Genomic DNA, 17,625 nt, shown 5'->3' with positions numbered 1-17,625 from the left:
GAACTTTTCTCTTTTTTTATGGAACATCATCCCCATCCCTTTTAGCCTTCCTTTTAGAACCTTTATCCTTATCCTTCACAACATCCTTTCCCACTATTTTAATCTTTCTTTTTGAACTTGTGCCTTTTTCAACAACTTCACGCTGAGCAGTTTGTGACCTCGTTACTCTGTCGCTGGGAGTCCCGCTATGAGAACAAGCCCTTCTATCAACATGAGTACTTTGCATTCCTTCAATAGGAGTACTTTGCATTCCTTCAATAGGAGTATTTTGCATTCCTTCAACAGATAGGGGTTGCATGCCCCAAATCGCACCCAAATTCGGGTAAATCTTCAAAATCGTCATCATCATTACTAATGAAATTAGAGTTATATTTCACTAATTTACCAGCTAATTTCAGAGAATTTGGAGATGCCTTCAACTTCCTTTTTTTCTTTACAGACTTCTTTTCCCCCATTATAGAGTCGACTATGAATAAAAATCGAAAAAACTACTGAAATTTTGACTTACATTGAGAGCAAGAGTAAAAATAGAGAAGTTGTATTTGAGCAGAAAGGTGTTTTGAGAGAGCCGAGTGCAATAGAAAAATAACGGAGCGAGTTAAAAGGCGTTAATGATTTATGGATTATGGGATATTAGATGTTATAAGTTTAGGTCGGAGGGATGGTCCAAGGGAAAAAATACGGGCTATTAAAATTTTAAAGGGTTATACAGAGTATTTTTCTCGTTTTACGCGATCCCAACTTAGCTTGCAATAAGAGGGAGGTTATCAATGGCTGCTGAGACGGTCTTTAAACTCTTCTATGAAATCGCTCCGATTGTCATCTAAACACAAGGGCAGAAAAGATCTAATAATTACAAGATATTTTCAACCCATAGGCCATATCATCTCTTATTCTCTTATATACATAAACGAGTTCAGGACATCCATCTTCTTGAAACAACGCTCCTATATAGGCAAAGCATGTAGTACAACATATATGAGCCCTAGACTGTGGTTCACTGTTTGCTTAAGTTCCGAATGACGTAAGGAAGAATGCCACCATGGTCGAAATATGCCAGCTCAACCTAAAATTCCAAATCAACAATATAAAATCTATCATGATACGATAAAATGTAGTCCCACCGGACATTTACACCAAAATAATAAATACATGACATGCGTTAATGCATAGACTTCTCTCACTGAGCCAAAGTTAATTAACATATTTTTCACTTCGTTAAGTCTTTAACCATAATAAGTTGATAAGATGAGGGGTGCGCCCTACAAGAAAGAAGAAACCACCAGATGATAAACGAATTATGAACTCTTATGCATACATTATTCCCAATGGGCCCAAGTTTGAACAAGTGTCAAGACTTGCGACAATCCAACTATTGCAGCTTAGTATATAGTATATGAAAGAAAAAATGAAACGCAAAGGATCAAATGATGATTAAAAGTTAAAACTGTAAAACTAGGTCTTCGGTAATGGAGTCTCCAGCATTAATTCTGTTATCAGAAAGAAAGAAAAAGAGAAATAAAACCACTTAAAATGCACCCTCCATTACAGTAAAACTGAAAAACTTCTTTTTTCAACATTCCCCCGAAGATAAAATGACCTGTTTCGCAAAATAGTTTACTCCTAGTTCATCACAAACAAGACTACTTTCAACCAATCTCAAACTTTATTCAATTGCTTTCCAGTGTAACCAAACTATTTTATATTCATTCTTAAAACACATTTTAATTAATTTTATTTACTCGAACATTTTACTTGAGCTCTGCACAAGTCAATGCAGGTCATTATTTTAAAGACAAGGAGTTAAAAATGGTAGAAACAAAATACATACCTCTGTGTCAAATCTCAGAATACAGGTGAAAGATCTTCCATTATCAGTTGTCACAGTAATATCTTGTCCAGGCCTTATATCAGAAATACTATGTGGAAGGTCAATAGTGTAACGCTCATGACCAGTCAAACCTAGTGTTTCTGTATCCTCGCCAGGCTTAAAACAAAGTGGTATAATGCCCATTCCAACCAGGTTACTGCGATGAATCCTCTCAAAGCTTTTTGCAATCACTGCTTTTACTCCCTTTTTTCAAGAACATTAGTGTAACATCATAGAGAAAAAGAAAACAAAGAAAGAAATTTTAAACCGCGGAAACTGGTCTAAAATGCTTACTAGTAGCATTGGGCCCTTGGCAGCCCAATCCCGGGAACTTCCACTCCCATATTCTGCTCCAGCAATAACAATGGTGCCGTGCCCGGCGGATTTGTATCGCTGTGAGTAGTTCAATAGAGCAGGAAGAAACATTAATTAGTCCTTACTCCTTACATATGAAAAAGAGGGGAGAATGTAATAAAATAAGAGGAAGAGCTTATTTACAAAAGCTCTTAGCCAAACAATAGTGGAACACTTCCTGAATAGACATTTTAACTCACCATTGCTGCATCATACACATAAAGTTTCTCCCCACTCGGTATGTGAATGGTTTTTGGACCGACTTCCCCATTCAAGAGCTTGTTGATGATGCGAATATTAGCAAAAGTACCTCTAGCCATCACTTCATCATTGCCACGACGGCTGCCATATGAATTGAAGTCCTTCCGCTGAACTCCACGCTCCATAAGATACTTTGCAGCAGGACTGTCCTTATGAATGCTACCTGCTGGAGAGATATGATCAGTGGTTATACTATCACCAAAGTTCAATAAGCAGTAGGCATCCTTCACCCCATGAGGGCCGGGAGGGTCCACACTCATGCCCTTGAAATATGGGGGTTGATGAATATAGGTTGAATTTGGATCCCATGCATAGAGATTGGACGACGGGACAGAGAGTTGATTCCAGATAGGATTTCCCTGAGTAATAGCTTCGTAAGTGCTCTTAAACATCTCGGGGAGCACACTCGATTGAACAACCTACAGGAAGATCATCTTTAGTCTTATTTAAGGGGCCATGGAGATAATCATTGTTTATTGAGGACAGCAAAAGAATAATACCTCCGCAATTTCTTCATTACTAGGCCATATGTCCTTGAGGTATACACCTTTTCCGTCTTTTCCAATTCCAATAGGCTCCTTCTCGAAGTCAATGTCCACCTGAAAAATATAGCAGAAAGAATTTTAACTAAAAACATGCTAGCAAAGTAGGTAATCTAGTGATTACATGCAAGATTCAGAAACAAACCCCTCACCCCATCCCACAAAAAGGAGAGAATGGAAATTTCGGTAGCCAAAACAAAAGTAAAAATAAGTGAAACAAAATACAAGCAGCAGGTCATAAACTATAAAGAAGAAACATGCTAAACAAGGTTCGAAAGGGATCTAGTACACACATTTAGTGAAACTGAAGGCTACTGTTTGAGTAGCTAATGAGAAATAAAGCACAGAAAGAAGCTATCTTGGCACAGAAAGTTCACTCCTTTAGCTTGGGTATCAATCTAAAGGAGAAAATGTGGAACAGGTGTGTAACACCCCCTAACTTTAGGCAGAGTCCCACATCGGCAAAACACAAGAGGGATGCTGGATATATAAGTTAACAAGCCTTAGACCCTAGTGACGCGTTTTAAACCCGTGAGGGCCTAGGCCCAGAGCCGATAATATCACTATCGGGTTGGGCTGTTACAAGGTGCTCCACTAATTCATCTCAGCATACCGTTCCCGCAAGCGCATATGCAACAACCAGCGGTGGCGAAGCAAGATAATTGGCTCTTGTTTGGGGGTGAACACGGCCTTCAAAGTTCCGATTTCCAGAAAGCACAGCTGCAGCTACAATATCTGCGAAAAGAATCCCAAGACATCACCAACATAGCCAATTATTTTTCTTGCTAAAAGTTGACCTGCTCAAGCAGACTGAATGCCATTGCAGCACCATGCGAACGTACTCAGAAAATGCATAACTTAGACTTTTTCCCTCTGATGGAAGAAAAATAGCAAGGATCACGTTATAAATTGGACTGTACCATTGTCAGTGATGGCAGAAGCAACTGATTCATCAAGATCTCCAGAATTACCAATACATGTTGTGCAACCATAGCCAACAAGATGGAAGCCCTGCTGGTTCAGGTACTTCTGTAGGCCGCTGCAATACAAGGTCAGAAATAAACTCAGAGTGAACAAATAATAATGTTCCAGGACAAGGGAAGGGCCAAGATAAGTAACAATTGATCACCAACAGTACCTCTTATGGAGGTATTTTGTAACAACCCCTGATCCTGGAGCTAGACTTGTTTTTATCCATGGTTTAACCTATTCAATAATCACACAACTTATTTTTTAGAAGCATGCTCCATCTTCAAATAATTTAGCTCAGGAATCGCCACATGGCAAACTACAAGGCTTGCAGCTAAGTTTAGGCACCAAACTAACCTCCAAACCTAATTCACAGGCCTTTTTTGCAACAAGACCAGCTCCAAGCATGACACTTGGATTAGATGTATTTGTGCAGCTCGTTATAGCAGCTATAACGATACTACCATGCTTAAGTTCAGCAGGAAGCCCATGGAATGTAAATTTTGCAACTTTATCTTGCTCCTGCTTGGGCACAGCAAATCCCTGCATGATTTAAAAAAAAAGGCTTATTTATTGTGTCGATCAACACTTCATGACATATTTTTTGATAAGTAAACACTTCTATGACATTCTTGTGTCAGCTCCTAAAATGAATTGATACTTCGTCAGTCAGAATTTGCATGTTTTAGATGAAAAAGACACGGGAAAACAATATCCCCAAAATTCAAACCGTTCGCCAAGGAAAAGAACGACCTTGAATCCATGTTTGTTATCTAGACATGCATGCCAATCAGCTTTCATATCTTTCAGAGCGACACGATCGTTTGGCCTATTAAAAATGACAACAGTGAGAACACTAGACGGAATCTAACAATGAGCTATGCAAAAATTTGGTACGTAACAAGTTTATAAATATTACCTTTTTGGTCCCGAGATACAGGGTTCAACATCAGCAAGATCCAATCCCGAATAAGATGAGTAAACTCTCTCCTCTTGAGGCTGTGTGTAAAATTACACCACAAAGGTACATCACAAAAAAGTCAAACATTACCTTGGTATAACAATCTAATAGAAAGTTTACCTCATTGTAGTCAACAAACATTTTGTTTGCCCGTAGGTACTCCTCAATCATTGTTATCTAATAATATAAAGTATTGAGACTGTTAGGAGCAATAAACAAATTATTTTCTATCAACAGACCACAAATTAAAGAAGGAAAAAGGGGAACAACTAACTGTTTCCTCACTACGTCCAGTTAATCTAAGGTACTGTAATGTCATATGATCTACTGGGAAGAAACCCATGGTAGCTCCGTACTCGGGAGACATATTTGCAATTGTTGCCCTATCAGCCAAAGAAAGTGAGGCTATTCCTGGACCTATATACCAATGAAACTAAATGAGTGACATTCAGAAAGGACATTGGTTTAGCCATTTTAAAAGAGCCAGAGTGATGGTTAAATACCATAGAACTCGACGAACTTTCCGACAACACCGTGGTCACGTAACATTTGAGTTACAGTTAAGACCAAATCAGTTGCTGTCACCCCTTCACGCAATTTTCCAGACATTCTAAAGCCGACAACACCAGGCAAAACCATGCTCATTGGCTGTCAGAATAAAAAAGAAGAAAAGAAACAGAATTAATCAATAAATTAAATTGCAGTGTTCCTCAAGGGGCTACGTGTGATAACATAGAAATCCAGACGTTGAGAGATTAATGTTATATGGTATAACCAGGACGCTAAACAACCACTAAGTTATTAAGGAGATTAATGTTCTCTCTCGTCCGTAACTTAGAGGTAGGAGCATCAAAATCATCAATAAACGACAACCCAAGTTTTCATCCAAAATATATTCTACCGAAAGGGAACATCACCCAAAAACCTCATATTCTCACTGGGGCAAGTACAATGACGAATAAAAGGTAAACATTCAAATGATTATCACTCTTGAAAACTTTTGAATGCTAACGAATAAATATTAAAATTTAAAAGTGGTAATCGATCAGGTAACAACAAGTAGCAGTTAATAGGCCAATATATTCTGAAAGGCAAGTATGCTGAGGCAATAGTGTCACCTTGGCATTCAAGCAATCAACGTTGTGACAACAAAAGAAGGGGGAGTGGTGATGCATAGCAGTATTACGGACTGGAAGATCTCATTTACTATATTTGATGGAGGTGAAATAAATTAAATACCTGTCCAAGCATTGCTGCCTCTGCTTCAATACCACCAACTCCCCATCCAGCAACTCCTAATCCATCGATCATTGTGGTATGAGAGTCAGTCCCAACTAGACTATCCGGATAAAGTACACCATCTGAGTTGAAAACCACTCGTCCAAGGTACTCCAAATTAACCTATCCAATAGTTGAGAGGAGAATAAGGAAACAAACAGGAGAAATGGTGTCCAAAAAAAATCTCAAAGCAAACAAGAAGTAGCAAGCAGAGTGCAAAACCAGAAACAACTTTTTAAAGGGCGATAGCAGCTTGGTAGCAGCATACATTAGGCCTCTCTTTGTTTTTTCAAAAGTCTTAAAAAGAAGGCATGATCATACCTGATGAACAATACCAGAACCAGGAGGAACAACAAGCATGTTGCGGAAGGCAGTGGCCCCCCATCTGAGAAAAGCAAACCTCTCTCTGTTTCTCTGGAATTCAATGTCCATATTTGCTTGCAAAGCATTTTCTGATCTTACCACGTCAGCTTGCACCGAGTGGTCAATTACAAGGTCAACTGGAACCTGGACAAATTATCACTGTCTCAATATACTGGATGAGGAATCAAGAACCACTACAACCCTCCACGGAGCAATAAAAGTCATGAGCAATACAGGAACCAGCCGAACAAGAAGTGTACCAAAGGATTAATCTTGTCAGGATCACTACCAAGCTCCTTCATAGCATCACGCATAGAGGCAAGATCAACCACAGCTGGAACTCCAGTAAAATCCTAAGTACATCATCAAAAGATCATAAATCTGCTAATGCTACAACAATCAGCACTCATCACAGCATTTCATGCTTTTCACCTGTAGCAAAACACGGGCAGGCTTAAATGGAATTTCAACTTGCTTTGGTGCAGTATTTTCCCAGTCCAGGATCTTCTCAACATCATCCTTGGATACTTGGAAATTGTCACAATTCCGTATAGCAGATTCCAATAGTATCCTTATAGAAAAAGGCAGCTTGTCTGCGTCACAAGAATGAAATGCAGAAATTTCTGAAATGTTGGCTTGACAACAAGGACTTTCAATATTAAATGCAGGAACTAGATAACCATCACAGGAGTTTGACTTAAATATAGAAAAACTATTTAAGTGCATACCAATCCTTGGATCATTTAGAGCAGTAAGACTGTAGAATTTTCCAAACTCGCCACCTCCAGGCTTGGGAAGACTAGTAAATATTCCTCTGAAAGGATGTTCTGAAGCTGGATATAAATTTAAAAAGATCATTTGATTTAGGATTTTCTCAGTCAAAACTAAATAATCATACATCACAAATTCCTGCATAAAGTCTTGTGGCATCGAAATTTGCATCAAATGGCTAGCGAATCCCAAATCCAGAGAAGACAATGACACGGAAATCCACAACCTTGTTACACAGCTAATCCATTAAAAACCTAGTTTCAACCTCAATTATACCTACTCTAGAAAACTCATAATTAATCAAGTTAGAAACCCTGTTAAAGTAATGTTAAACACATTAAGGTGCATATATATTTTATATGATCAAATCTTTCATCCCAATGAATATCACTGAATATTGGTAGAATTGCACAGAAAAGCAGCGTTTAGATAAATATTAACAATTTCATAAGCGAATACATTTCAACCACCTGAAGCAATCAATAAAATACTTTCCAAATATCTATGGTAATACTTGTTACTCATCTTTATTCCATAGGAGACATTCCCATGAACTGTCAATTCTGCCGCTCATTTGTAGTTTGATCTTTGCTAAAGATGAAGGGAAAAAAAACTGCAAATACTCCACGCTCCCACTTCTAGTTTCTCAATTGGGCAAACTATGTAACAACTGAATTCTCCTCCTTCCTTTTTAACTATGTTGAATTCCGAAGCACGTGTCCTTTTTAAGTTTTTGCTTATAACAATAAATCTGTTAACCCCGTGAAGCATTTTCTTAAGGCTTTGAAAATTATTTCTTTTTCCTTCTACTTTGTGAGGACTGTTATTAAGTACTTATATTTTACTGGAGGGGATTTTGGTTTTTAAGAACCGTGCAATTGATCTATTACACAAGTACAGGTACGAGAAGCATAATTGTTTTAGATTAAATACTTGAAACCAAAAAAAAAAAATACTATCTTTGTTTTAATTTATGCGGCAACGTCACTAACTATTTGGCGGTTCTTGTATGACCACATTTTTCTTAAATACATTTTGAATATTTTAAATTATTATCTATTACTACATGACATATTACTTTTATGTAATTTCCAAATTTGTAAATTTTTCCCCCAAAAATTTTGAAGAATCGAATTCACAAAATTAACTACTTTAATCCTCGACCGTTGCCACAAAGTCTGGCCGTTTCTGAACACCAAGTAACTAATTCGAGCGCACAGTACATGAAACAGGAGTTTTAACTTTTAAGGCAATTATAAACAGCAGCATGAGGATTGATTACAATTTCGATAGTTAAAAAGAATAACATGAGGAGATATACCCATAGTAGCAATGTTGCGATCCAGACGTTCAATATCGGGACTCGCGGTTCTAATCTGAGCCCTTAGACTGATCGGAGAACGCCAATCAACGCCGTGACTCCAGCGAGGAGTAGAGTAGCTGAGCGACGGGAGAGCAGAGGAGAAGAATGAACGGTAATTAACAGAAAACGGCGCTGCAGATTGAATATGGCGGGAAAATGAAGGAAAAGAAAAGATTCTAGAAACAGGGGAAATAGATGTGAACGTAGGTACAGTAGAGAGAGTGGAAGCAAAGGGAAGCCTGGAAGCTCGAAGAAAGGCGGATGATGAAGAACAGCGAGTGGATAAATACATGATCAGATTTACATGAAAAACGGTCATAGTATCTTGTTTGTATTTGTTTGCTGTTGTATATATTTATAGCAAAAAGTTGAGTGAAGTGTGTAGAAGTAGAAGGAGCTGGCGAGTTGGGGAAGAATGAATTTGTTTTGCCGGGGGGTGGTACGTGTGAGGGAATAACAGTGGGGAGGTTTTAGCTGATTGTACAGTCGGAGGGAGTTATATGAGCATGAATACACGTGATGGCTTATGAGAACCTAACTACCAATTCTTCTATTCTATATATCTGCTCTTCTAACCTATTCCATTTAACTTAAGTCGAATTTGGACAAATTGAATGAGGAAATAAAGGTGCTTCTTTCGCTTATAAGGGTCAAACTAGCTTATAACAACTTTTCGGTTTATTTACGTGTTTGGTAAAGTTAAAAGCTCTCTTGTAAGTCACGTACTTATAAATCAAAAATAAGTCATAAGCTAGTCACTCCCCGCTTATGAATTTTTAGCTTATGAGCACTTTAAATTTTACCAAGATTTTTACTATTTTATCCTTAAAATATTTCTTTTTAAAACAAAACTCCTACATCGAACCTACCCCCCCCCCCTCTAGACTCCAATTCTCATTGACTATTTAAGATAAACAAATTCTCTATTTCTTTACATATTTATATCTATGTGATTGTATATTAATCTTTGAACTGTATGTAATAAATGAGGACATATCAAATTTTTGGTATATTATTTTCTTAGTGTTGTGGTGATGAAGACAGTGTTTGTTTCTCTTCAAATATTTTGTCCTATTTTTATTTTTTACTGAGAAACTTTTGTCAATTTATTAATTATTATAACTTATGATTATAGCGTATCATAAAATAAATTATATTTATCATAAAAATTATCTTATCTAAGTATAATTGTATTTAAAATAAAATAACAAATATAATATTTTGTATTTGAATCGATCTGGAATCTAAAATTTTAAAAAAACTATGCCCTTATAAGTATAAACAGTTCTAAGGTTATTTAAGTCATTTTAACAGAAAAAGAGCTTATCAACACTTTTTTATCGAATACTATAACAACTTATCATCAATTTCAGCACTTGTACCCAAACATGTAATTGCTTATTTATTAAATCAATTTCAGCACTTAATGTTTATCAGCTAATTTGAACATGCTCTATGACTTACTTGAATATTTCTTACAAAACACGATGACAAGCAAATGTAGGAATGAACAAATTTTCATACACATATGAACAAATTTGGGAAATTTTCATAGTTACTTAAGGATTTGTAAAATATTCCATAATATACAACTTGGTTTTGAATTACAAATTGTACAACATATATATTATAAATATACTCTAAAAATAAGGTAACTTCCCCTATTTAAGGGGAATGTCATCAGATCCTTAACGTATGGAACTTTTCTAGGATATTTGGTAAGCGTATATTTAGGTATTTAAACCTTAAATATTCTCTAATTTGTTAATTATTAATTATCAATATAAACCTATTAGGTTACCACTAAAACACTACCTCGTAACAAACGCTTCATATTCCCCAAAAATAGGTAATAGCCGTAATTGATATGAAAATCATCGATTATTGCATATTCTCTTCCTGAATCACCATCTTTGTATACCTAAGGTAGGATACTGTACTCTAAGAACCTGTGGTGAATTTATTAATTCTGATTCAATACGATGGTGTATATGATATATTGAATATGAAAACATTATATTTTATACCTATAAGCAATATAATATATATAGTAACTTAACATGTAATACTTTGCTACTACTTCTATCTAGTAACACACGCATACATATCTTCAATATACTATATATATGTTTTAACATTTCAGTGTTGCAAGGAAGAAATTTATATAACAACATTAAATATAGCAAAGTATTACTTGTTAAGTATTTACACATGCCAATCTCCATCTTCCTTTTTTCGATGCAACTTGTTGATAATTAGAATGAGGGTGATGGCGGGTTGAGAACAACTTGGTTCTTTCAAAAGATGATTCTGAGATTTCTTCAATACAAACAATGTCTCTACTACCACCGTCCATGATTTTCAGAGCAATATATTTTCTATTAAAATCGGCCCCTACACAGATATATTATATTGAAGCAGAAAGGGGATATACGTGAGAATCATGGAGAAATCACGAAGAAAGGGGATACGTGAGAATCAGAAACAAATATTTTATAGTAAGAGAGAATATCAAGGAGAGATTTTAGGAATTAAAAAGTTGTATATAATTTAATTAAAAATGTATGATTTTAAAATAAGTTGTACTAAAAATAATTTTGTTAAAGCCATCGTCCCGTAGTGAATGCAGTAGCAGTAGTTTTCATATTTCTGATGTAACAATGTTAAATAGTAACACTACTAAGGCATCTACCAGTACAACTAATGCCGTTACGCACCCCAGGGTAGGTTATGGTACATATTGTTCTTTTTGTAAGGCTGCCAATGAGCAGCCCCTCCATGTAAACCTTTTATAATTTTAATATAAAGTAGTCGTTTAAAACCAAAAAAAAAAAAAAAAAAAAAAAAGATGTAGGAATGACTTGTGTCCGTATGCAAAAGAAAAAGGCTACAAGAAGCAAGAAAATCTTCAATATTTCTGCAATTTTCCCATGTACACAGTACTCCAATTTCATTTTTCTTTTGAGAACTTATTATTAGAGCAGAACTTTACAGTATATTTAACGGTAAAGCAGCATAGTGCAGACTTGCAGATTCCACAGCTTGAGGACTATTCATCCAAAAGTTGCAAGACCCTGAAACGGATAACAGAAAGGAAAGAAATAATTCTTCTAAAACATACATGCGGATAAAGAATGAGAGTGCTACAGCATGTGGCCTTAATTCCTAGTGTTCGACTTCTGCATTCAGTGGGTCACTATAAAAAAATAGAACGTCAAAAGAAAACCAGATAAATCTGCTTCCACTGTTTGAGTGATCTCAAGTGGGAGGTTGCCATGTTCCTGGTCTAAAGGATTCACCAGAACCGGTTGGCTCTGACGACCTGAAAATAAAAATGATCGATATAAGTTGTTGCAAATGATCTAAATTAATCCTGTTATCATTCATTCTATGTAGTGACAATTTAAATCTCAAAATTCCGAGGGATCTGGTGCTTGTTAGGTCCATCAAGAGAAGCGTAAATGAAAACAGCAGGCGGGAACAAGAACTTACAGTGGTTGTTGTTTGAGACGATAAGTCATATTTTTCTCGGCTTCAGTTTCTTTCGATCTAGCATGTCTACATTACACAATATGCAAGTTTTAAAGCAGCGAACACACTATCAAGTTCATAGAAAGCAAGATAAGTTATCCGAATGTACCTATTTCTCATTTACCCTCCACTTTTCTTTTATTTTTCCTTCTTATTTTTAATTAATAGTGACAAGAATGACAACCTAGTGGAAATAGCCCACAATAGATTATACTATTGCTGTGACTCACCTTACTTCTTTCTGTGTATCAGATGCTTCTGGGATTATATCACCTTCCAGAAATGAAGACCAATCAAAACAAAGTCAATAAATAATTAAGAGCATAAAACTGGAAAAAAACAATTAAAATGGGAAAAAGAGCATTGCTTGCATAACAAAAAGATATATCACTATATCAATTGGCGTCAAACCTTAGTCTCAGGTCTCAATCCAAAAAGAAGAAATAGAGAAAAAGAAAAAAAAAGGAAAAACCATTCTGTTCGCACTAAAACACTCTAGTTTTAGTAGTTTTTGGCCATTTGGTCGCAATATAAGAAAGGCTTATAAGACTCATTGCAAGCGAGCGATCCCCCTCCCTCGAGGAACACATCACGTCTATATTACTCAATAAACACAATAAGTAATCATAAATGAACATATTACACATAATCATAACTGAGTTTTTTGTTGTTGGTGGTGGTGGTGTTGATTTAGTTGTCTAACTAGTTAAGAGGGTATTGTACAAAAGGAGGATAAACAATACAATAGGGTACATGGTATAATAAGGGATCCATTATTATTGATATCCTTGTCATAACCCCAGCGTTACAAAATTCCATGATATAATTTGAATGTATATACTCCTATCATAGTATTACACAGGTGCATCTTATTGGCAAACCAAACATCCTCTAACAAATTATATCACAAGGAAAAGGCAGCGAATCGAACAACCTCTAACATGTTATGCAACAGCATTTCATTTTTCCTCTCCTTAGACCAATAAGCTACTCTCAATTACCCTTCTTATTAAAAAAGGAGTCTGTTAAGCTACTTAAAAGTGATGCTTCATTCACACTACAGTCAAATGGGGCAGACATGCATGTGGATGGTACTCATGCAGTTTCTTCAAGACAACTAAATAGCAAAAACTGCACATACTACAGATGCTTGCACACATCCATAAGTGATACGTACACATTCAAATGCATGTCGCATTCAAGTTCTTTTCCAATTTAGAGGTGATGATATTTGCTATTGAAGGTCAGAAGGTTTTAACAAACTGAAGATCATTGGAGGAAAAGTTGAAGGAAAAAAAGGGGGGTTTGGGGGCTAAGAAGGACAAACATGGAGAATAAATTGGGAGAACGAAGAAGTTGTCTTTTTATGATAGGAGCTTGGTATCAACCTTGCAGATGGCTACACAACTACTTGTCCTCTGGCCAGCTTTGTGAACTTAGATTAAGTTACATGATCCATTACACATGCTTATTCTAGCTTAAGATTCACCATTGGGTTTGTTTTGTGACAAATGGCTGTTGGCTTTGTCTTTTGGAAATCCCATTCCCTAAAACATCTTTTGAGGCTTTCATACTGTGAAATTAATAGAATAGAATCGATTAATCATCTTCAGACGCTACTAAAAACTTTAACAGAGAAAACATAAGAATTTCCTAAAGGGAAGTGCAATTTGCAAAAAGGGAAATCGCACGGCCCGCTGTTTTTCTAGGAGAACTGGCTCTTTCAGGGGATCATCTTTTCTGCTCTTTGTTTTCAGAAATCAAAGAGGAGAAATCATTTTGCAACCATTTTTTTTGGTTTCTAAACCAAAAAGTTTTTCACTGCGAAACCAAGAAAAAGAAGTTTCCGCAAAACCAAACGGACCCTAGCTTTATAGGATAGGTGATACCTTCTGAAGCATCTGGAAATTGTTTAACGAAACTCTTTAAATCTGGACCATCGGCTTTACCTAGAGACAAGGTGAAGAGGTATAAACAATGTGCAGTTCATGTAGCAATCTTCCAGTTTCGAAGGATAGAGCAAAACCGTAGTAAGCGACTTACCAATGCTTGTGGCTTTACTCTTGCCTTCTTTGGCCTTTCTTTCCTCTTCTTCCTTCCTGAGACCTTAGAGCAACAAAAAAGAGAATATATAACAAGAATGGTGGTGGTCCTACTGACAGCCAACAAGATGATCACCAAATTGTGTCTCAAGTAAGCATGTAAGTTTGGAAAATCTCCAACTGAAACTAATAGCAAGATTAAACTCATAAGCAGCTACCAGAACAGAGCCGGGTTTAAATTAGGAAAGAAAAGTAAATCAAGATGACCCTGTAGTTTAAGCACATAGAGCTCTTTTGACTCCAGCCCAGGGTCAAATACAGGCCAAAAGCAGAAAATCATTTAAAAGTTCGTCCACCTAGCAGTTCAATGAAGTGTTCTTCCACCATCTCTTATAAACTTAAATGTTCTAGGAGATAGGAGTAAGTAAGAACGTAGAGCTGTTATTTCCAGAGTGGTTCCAACAAATCCTTGAACGAAGTAGAGGCATAAAGTTGGAATACTTACGAGCAACATTAAGCTTAATAAATTCCCTTCTGGCCTCCAATTCAGCCATCTCCTGGTAAAGAAAATATATAACCATCAAGACACAGTTCAGGAATCGACTTATGCTAAAATAAAAAAGCTTTTGAAGGACAAGACAATAAAAGGATAAAAGTGCTATTGCAAAACAAGGCGATTCATACAAAGAAAGAAGAAAAACAATGCAGGTTAAGGTTGATTACTGAATTATGGTATGAAATTGTGACAAGAAAGATCCAATTTTACCTCTGGAGTTGGAGCACTCTTCCGTTGTCCATTCAACCAACATATCCATTCAACTACAAGAATCGACAGTAACTGTTTAATGGCAGCAAATGTCGTGGTAGTGTAACTTGGAAAGTTAATAGCAGTAGCAGATTTTTTTCCTAATGATGTATTAACATGAGGGAGAAGGGTGTAATACTTGGACCAAAAACAAGGTCTAGAGCTAAATTGTGTTTCTCCAATAAGGCATACCTGGAATCGAGGTTGGATCATCTTCTCCTTTAAACGTCACCCATCTCTTTTCCTTCACTGAAAAAATATAATATTACCACATAAAGCACTTCACTGGATAACATCACCTGAACAAGCAAACTACAAACCATCCTAAATATAACTATTTGAAGCCTTGAAGACTTCGTAGAGTTATAAGTAACTAATTCTCAATTCCAATTTCCAAATGTTCCTCATGCAAAAAGAAAAGAAAAACTAATTTCTTTGACTTGGTTTAAGTGTGAATCATGAAAGCTTGCCTCTTGGCCAGTGGCGGAGCAAGAACCCTAACAATGGGATTCAAAAATGCAAGAATATTATACCTAGAAGCTTCCCTTATGTTAAGGGGATTCAACAGTTTATATATATACAAACCAAAAAAAAAATTACCCTAGTTGCACAGTCGGATTGGACGAAAGGAATTCAATTGAACGTCCTTCTTTACCTTTAGCTCTGGCACTGCTCTTGGCTAGATTCACCAATAGGGTATGAAATATTCAATTTCAAAATCTTGCAAAAAGTAGAGTATATTATCACATTAACTAAAAGGGATGTTTGTATACCTTACACCAGAATGCGTTCTTCCAAAATACAAAAATCATTAGTACCTCTACTCATTTTCTTTCGTTTAATAGGGCAATAGCGCCAAAGCATTAGATAATCAATTTTTCAAACAGCTAAATGATCAGAATTAGCCATAGTTGCAGTAACCAAAGCTAAGAAAGTTCAATATAAGAAAAAAAAATGTCTAGTAACATTTGCTGAACCCCATACAACTTTTGCTAGAACAATAAAATAATCAATGATGACGTAAGAGCTAGTTTCAAAAGTAAAAAAAAAAAAAGAAGGAGACCCACTTACTGATACCATCAAGCTCCTCTGTCCTCTTAAAATAGCGATTGCCCGCTTTGTCTGCTCCTACGAAATTTTTGCTGCTGAATAAACCCGCAAACCTCGCCCACAATCTCGACATTCCTCTTCACCAATATATTTTTTCTCAAATGGTTTCGTAGGATTCGACTATCCTATTTTGGAAATCTCACTAATCTTTCTTTAATTGGCTGCTGAATTAGCTTTGATCTGCACGAAGAAGCTAATACTCTAGATTTCGAGTTCGCGAAAGCTCTGTGCAAAAATGCCGGTCGCGGAACTTGGTAACGTGGGCTGGGCTCCTGACCAGAGTGGGGCGCAAAGGTGATAGAAACTTGGGCTGATTATATATTGGGCTATTGACGGGATAAGTGCACCAATAGCCATACATAATCTGCATTTGCAGGGTATTTAAAATACAGCCACAACTTAAAAGGAGTCGGTCGGTCCAGCTCGGTTCGGTTTGGTTGTGATTGTCATCGATTCGACATATCGGTTATTGATTTATAAATATACTAAATCAATAACTGAATCGATAAGATATCGATTATCGGGTATCAGTTAGTCAGTTATCGATTCTTATTGGTTCGCAATGTACCTAGGCAGATCCGCAAATGACTTATCCCAGTTACCATAGACTATTTCAAACGCTCTTTTGCGCCCAAGATATGCCTTTCTTTTAGTAATTATGTGGCCATATTCCTGGTGGACTGCTGTAATGCACTCTTTGATTTTATACCTTATGGACGCTTCGATGTGCGGAATAAGTACAAGAGATATCAAGTCAATATCCAAGTTGAAGTGATTCCCGTTGAAAGTGTCCATTTCGCATGTATGGGTGGGAATGTATTTACCCACTTTCCACATACCTGTCTTCTTCTTCGACGCACGCAACATCCAATTACATGGCCAAAACCACCTGCGGCAAATAGCCTTGTATACCATCGGACTTGACTCCGATACCTGCATCTCACGACACTCTTTAACATTGTGCATTTTACAAGCCCTGCTTACGCGTGCTTTATCAGGAAAAAACATCCCCTTTGCAAGCACCGTTGGTCTAGACTCATCCCACATTGCTGTCCGGATTTCATCAAAATCCCGTGTGAGAGCTTCCACATCCGGCACGGCTGGCAATTTATCAATATAAGGAATCTCCCTTGAATGAAACGGCACTTCAGACTCGTACACTTTTCGTCTATTGGGGGCTCTCTTCAAATCGGGTCCTTCCTCCTCGTCCTCTTCATCACCATCCTCACGAGCAAATGGTGTCTCGTCTCCCGATTCATCGGCATTGTTATCGTAATCGTTGTTTTCTTCCTCACTTTGTGCATCTGCCAGATCCTGATGTAATACGTCGTTTTCGGGCAATTGAGTGAGTACGGGTAGTTCAACTTGCTCGTTTTCACTGCACATTTCAACAAAAATATAAGCT

General features: G+C 36.8%; 2 protein-coding genes across 4 annotated transcripts; both read right to left on the bottom strand.

Annotated features, from left to right (window-relative positions):
* Positions 1–469: 469 nt before the first annotated feature.
* Positions 470–9,206, bottom strand: LOC107779772 (aconitate hydratase, cytoplasmic-like). The gene is made up of 20 exons (XM_016600261.2): positions 8,691–9,206; positions 7,327–7,431; positions 7,031–7,191; positions 6,859–6,951; positions 6,557–6,742; positions 6,197–6,358; positions 5,461–5,605; positions 5,232–5,374; positions 5,078–5,134; positions 4,916–4,995; positions 4,750–4,825; positions 4,354–4,539; positions 4,166–4,233; positions 3,948–4,066; positions 3,641–3,762; positions 2,986–3,084; positions 2,425–2,904; positions 2,165–2,263; positions 1,832–2,074; positions 470–1,066 (listed from the first exon to the last, which is right to left on the bottom strand). The coding sequence occupies exons 1-20, from the start codon at positions 9,049–9,051 to the stop codon at positions 998–1,000; spliced, it is 3,054 nt and encodes a 1,017-aa protein (XP_016455747.1). The 5' UTR covers positions 9,052–9,206; the 3' UTR covers positions 470–997.
* Positions 9,207–11,665: 2,459 nt separating this feature from the next.
* Positions 11,666–16,524, bottom strand: LOC107779740 (uncharacterized). Of its 3 annotated transcripts, none has more exons than XM_016600242.2 (9): positions 16,178–16,524; positions 15,303–15,359; positions 15,072–15,124; positions 14,811–14,862; positions 14,307–14,369; positions 14,153–14,212; positions 12,494–12,536; positions 12,225–12,290; positions 11,666–12,054 (listed from the first exon to the last, which is right to left on the bottom strand). In XM_016600242.2, exons 1-9 carry the CDS (start codon positions 16,188–16,190, stop codon positions 11,991–11,993), a joined length of 471 nt encoding a protein of 156 aa, XP_016455728.1. In that variant the 5' UTR covers positions 16,191–16,524; the 3' UTR covers positions 11,666–11,990. The 3 variants fall into 3 exon arrangements, with proteins under 3 accessions (XP_016455728.1, XP_016455709.1, XP_016455721.1); XM_016600223.2 differs by having other exon boundaries at positions 16,182–16,522; XM_016600235.2 differs by lacking the exon at positions 14,153–14,212 and having other exon boundaries at positions 16,182–16,524.
* Positions 16,525–17,625: the final 1,101 nt, after the last annotated feature.

The sequence above is a fragment of the Nicotiana tabacum genome, chromosome 10 (genome assembly GCF_000715075.1).
Source record: "Nicotiana tabacum cultivar K326 chromosome 10, ASM71507v2, whole genome shotgun sequence".
Taxonomy (NCBI): domain Eukaryota; kingdom Viridiplantae; phylum Streptophyta; class Magnoliopsida; order Solanales; family Solanaceae; genus Nicotiana; species Nicotiana tabacum.
The sequence above is the reverse complement of the archived record's forward strand: the minus strand, read 5'-3'. Positions and strand labels throughout refer to the sequence as shown.

Coding starts and splice junctions, on each gene's coding strand:
- LOC107779740 (XM_016600223.2), bottom strand. CDS start 16,293: ATGTCGAGATTGTGGGCGAGGTTTGCGGGTTTATTCAGCAGCAAAAAT. Junction 12,537..14,152: donor ATTTCCAGATGCTTCAGAAG/GTATCACCTATC, acceptor CATTTCTGGAAG/GTGATATAATCCCAGAAGCA. Junction 12,055..12,224: donor CGTCTCAAACAACAACCACT/GTAAGTTCTTGT, acceptor TTTTATTTTCAG/GTCGTCAGAGCCAACCGGTT.
- LOC107779772 (XM_016600261.2), bottom strand. CDS start 9,051: ATGACCGTTTTTCATGTAAATCTGATCATGTATTTATCCACTCGCTGT. Junction 5,135..5,231: donor CTGGACGTAGTGAGGAAACA/GTTAGTTGTTCC, acceptor TTATATTATTAG/ATAACAATGATTGAGGAGTA. Junction 2,075..2,164: donor CCAAGGGCCCAATGCTACTA/GTAAGCATTTTA, acceptor TCTTGAAAAAAG/GGAGTAAAAGCAGTGATTGC.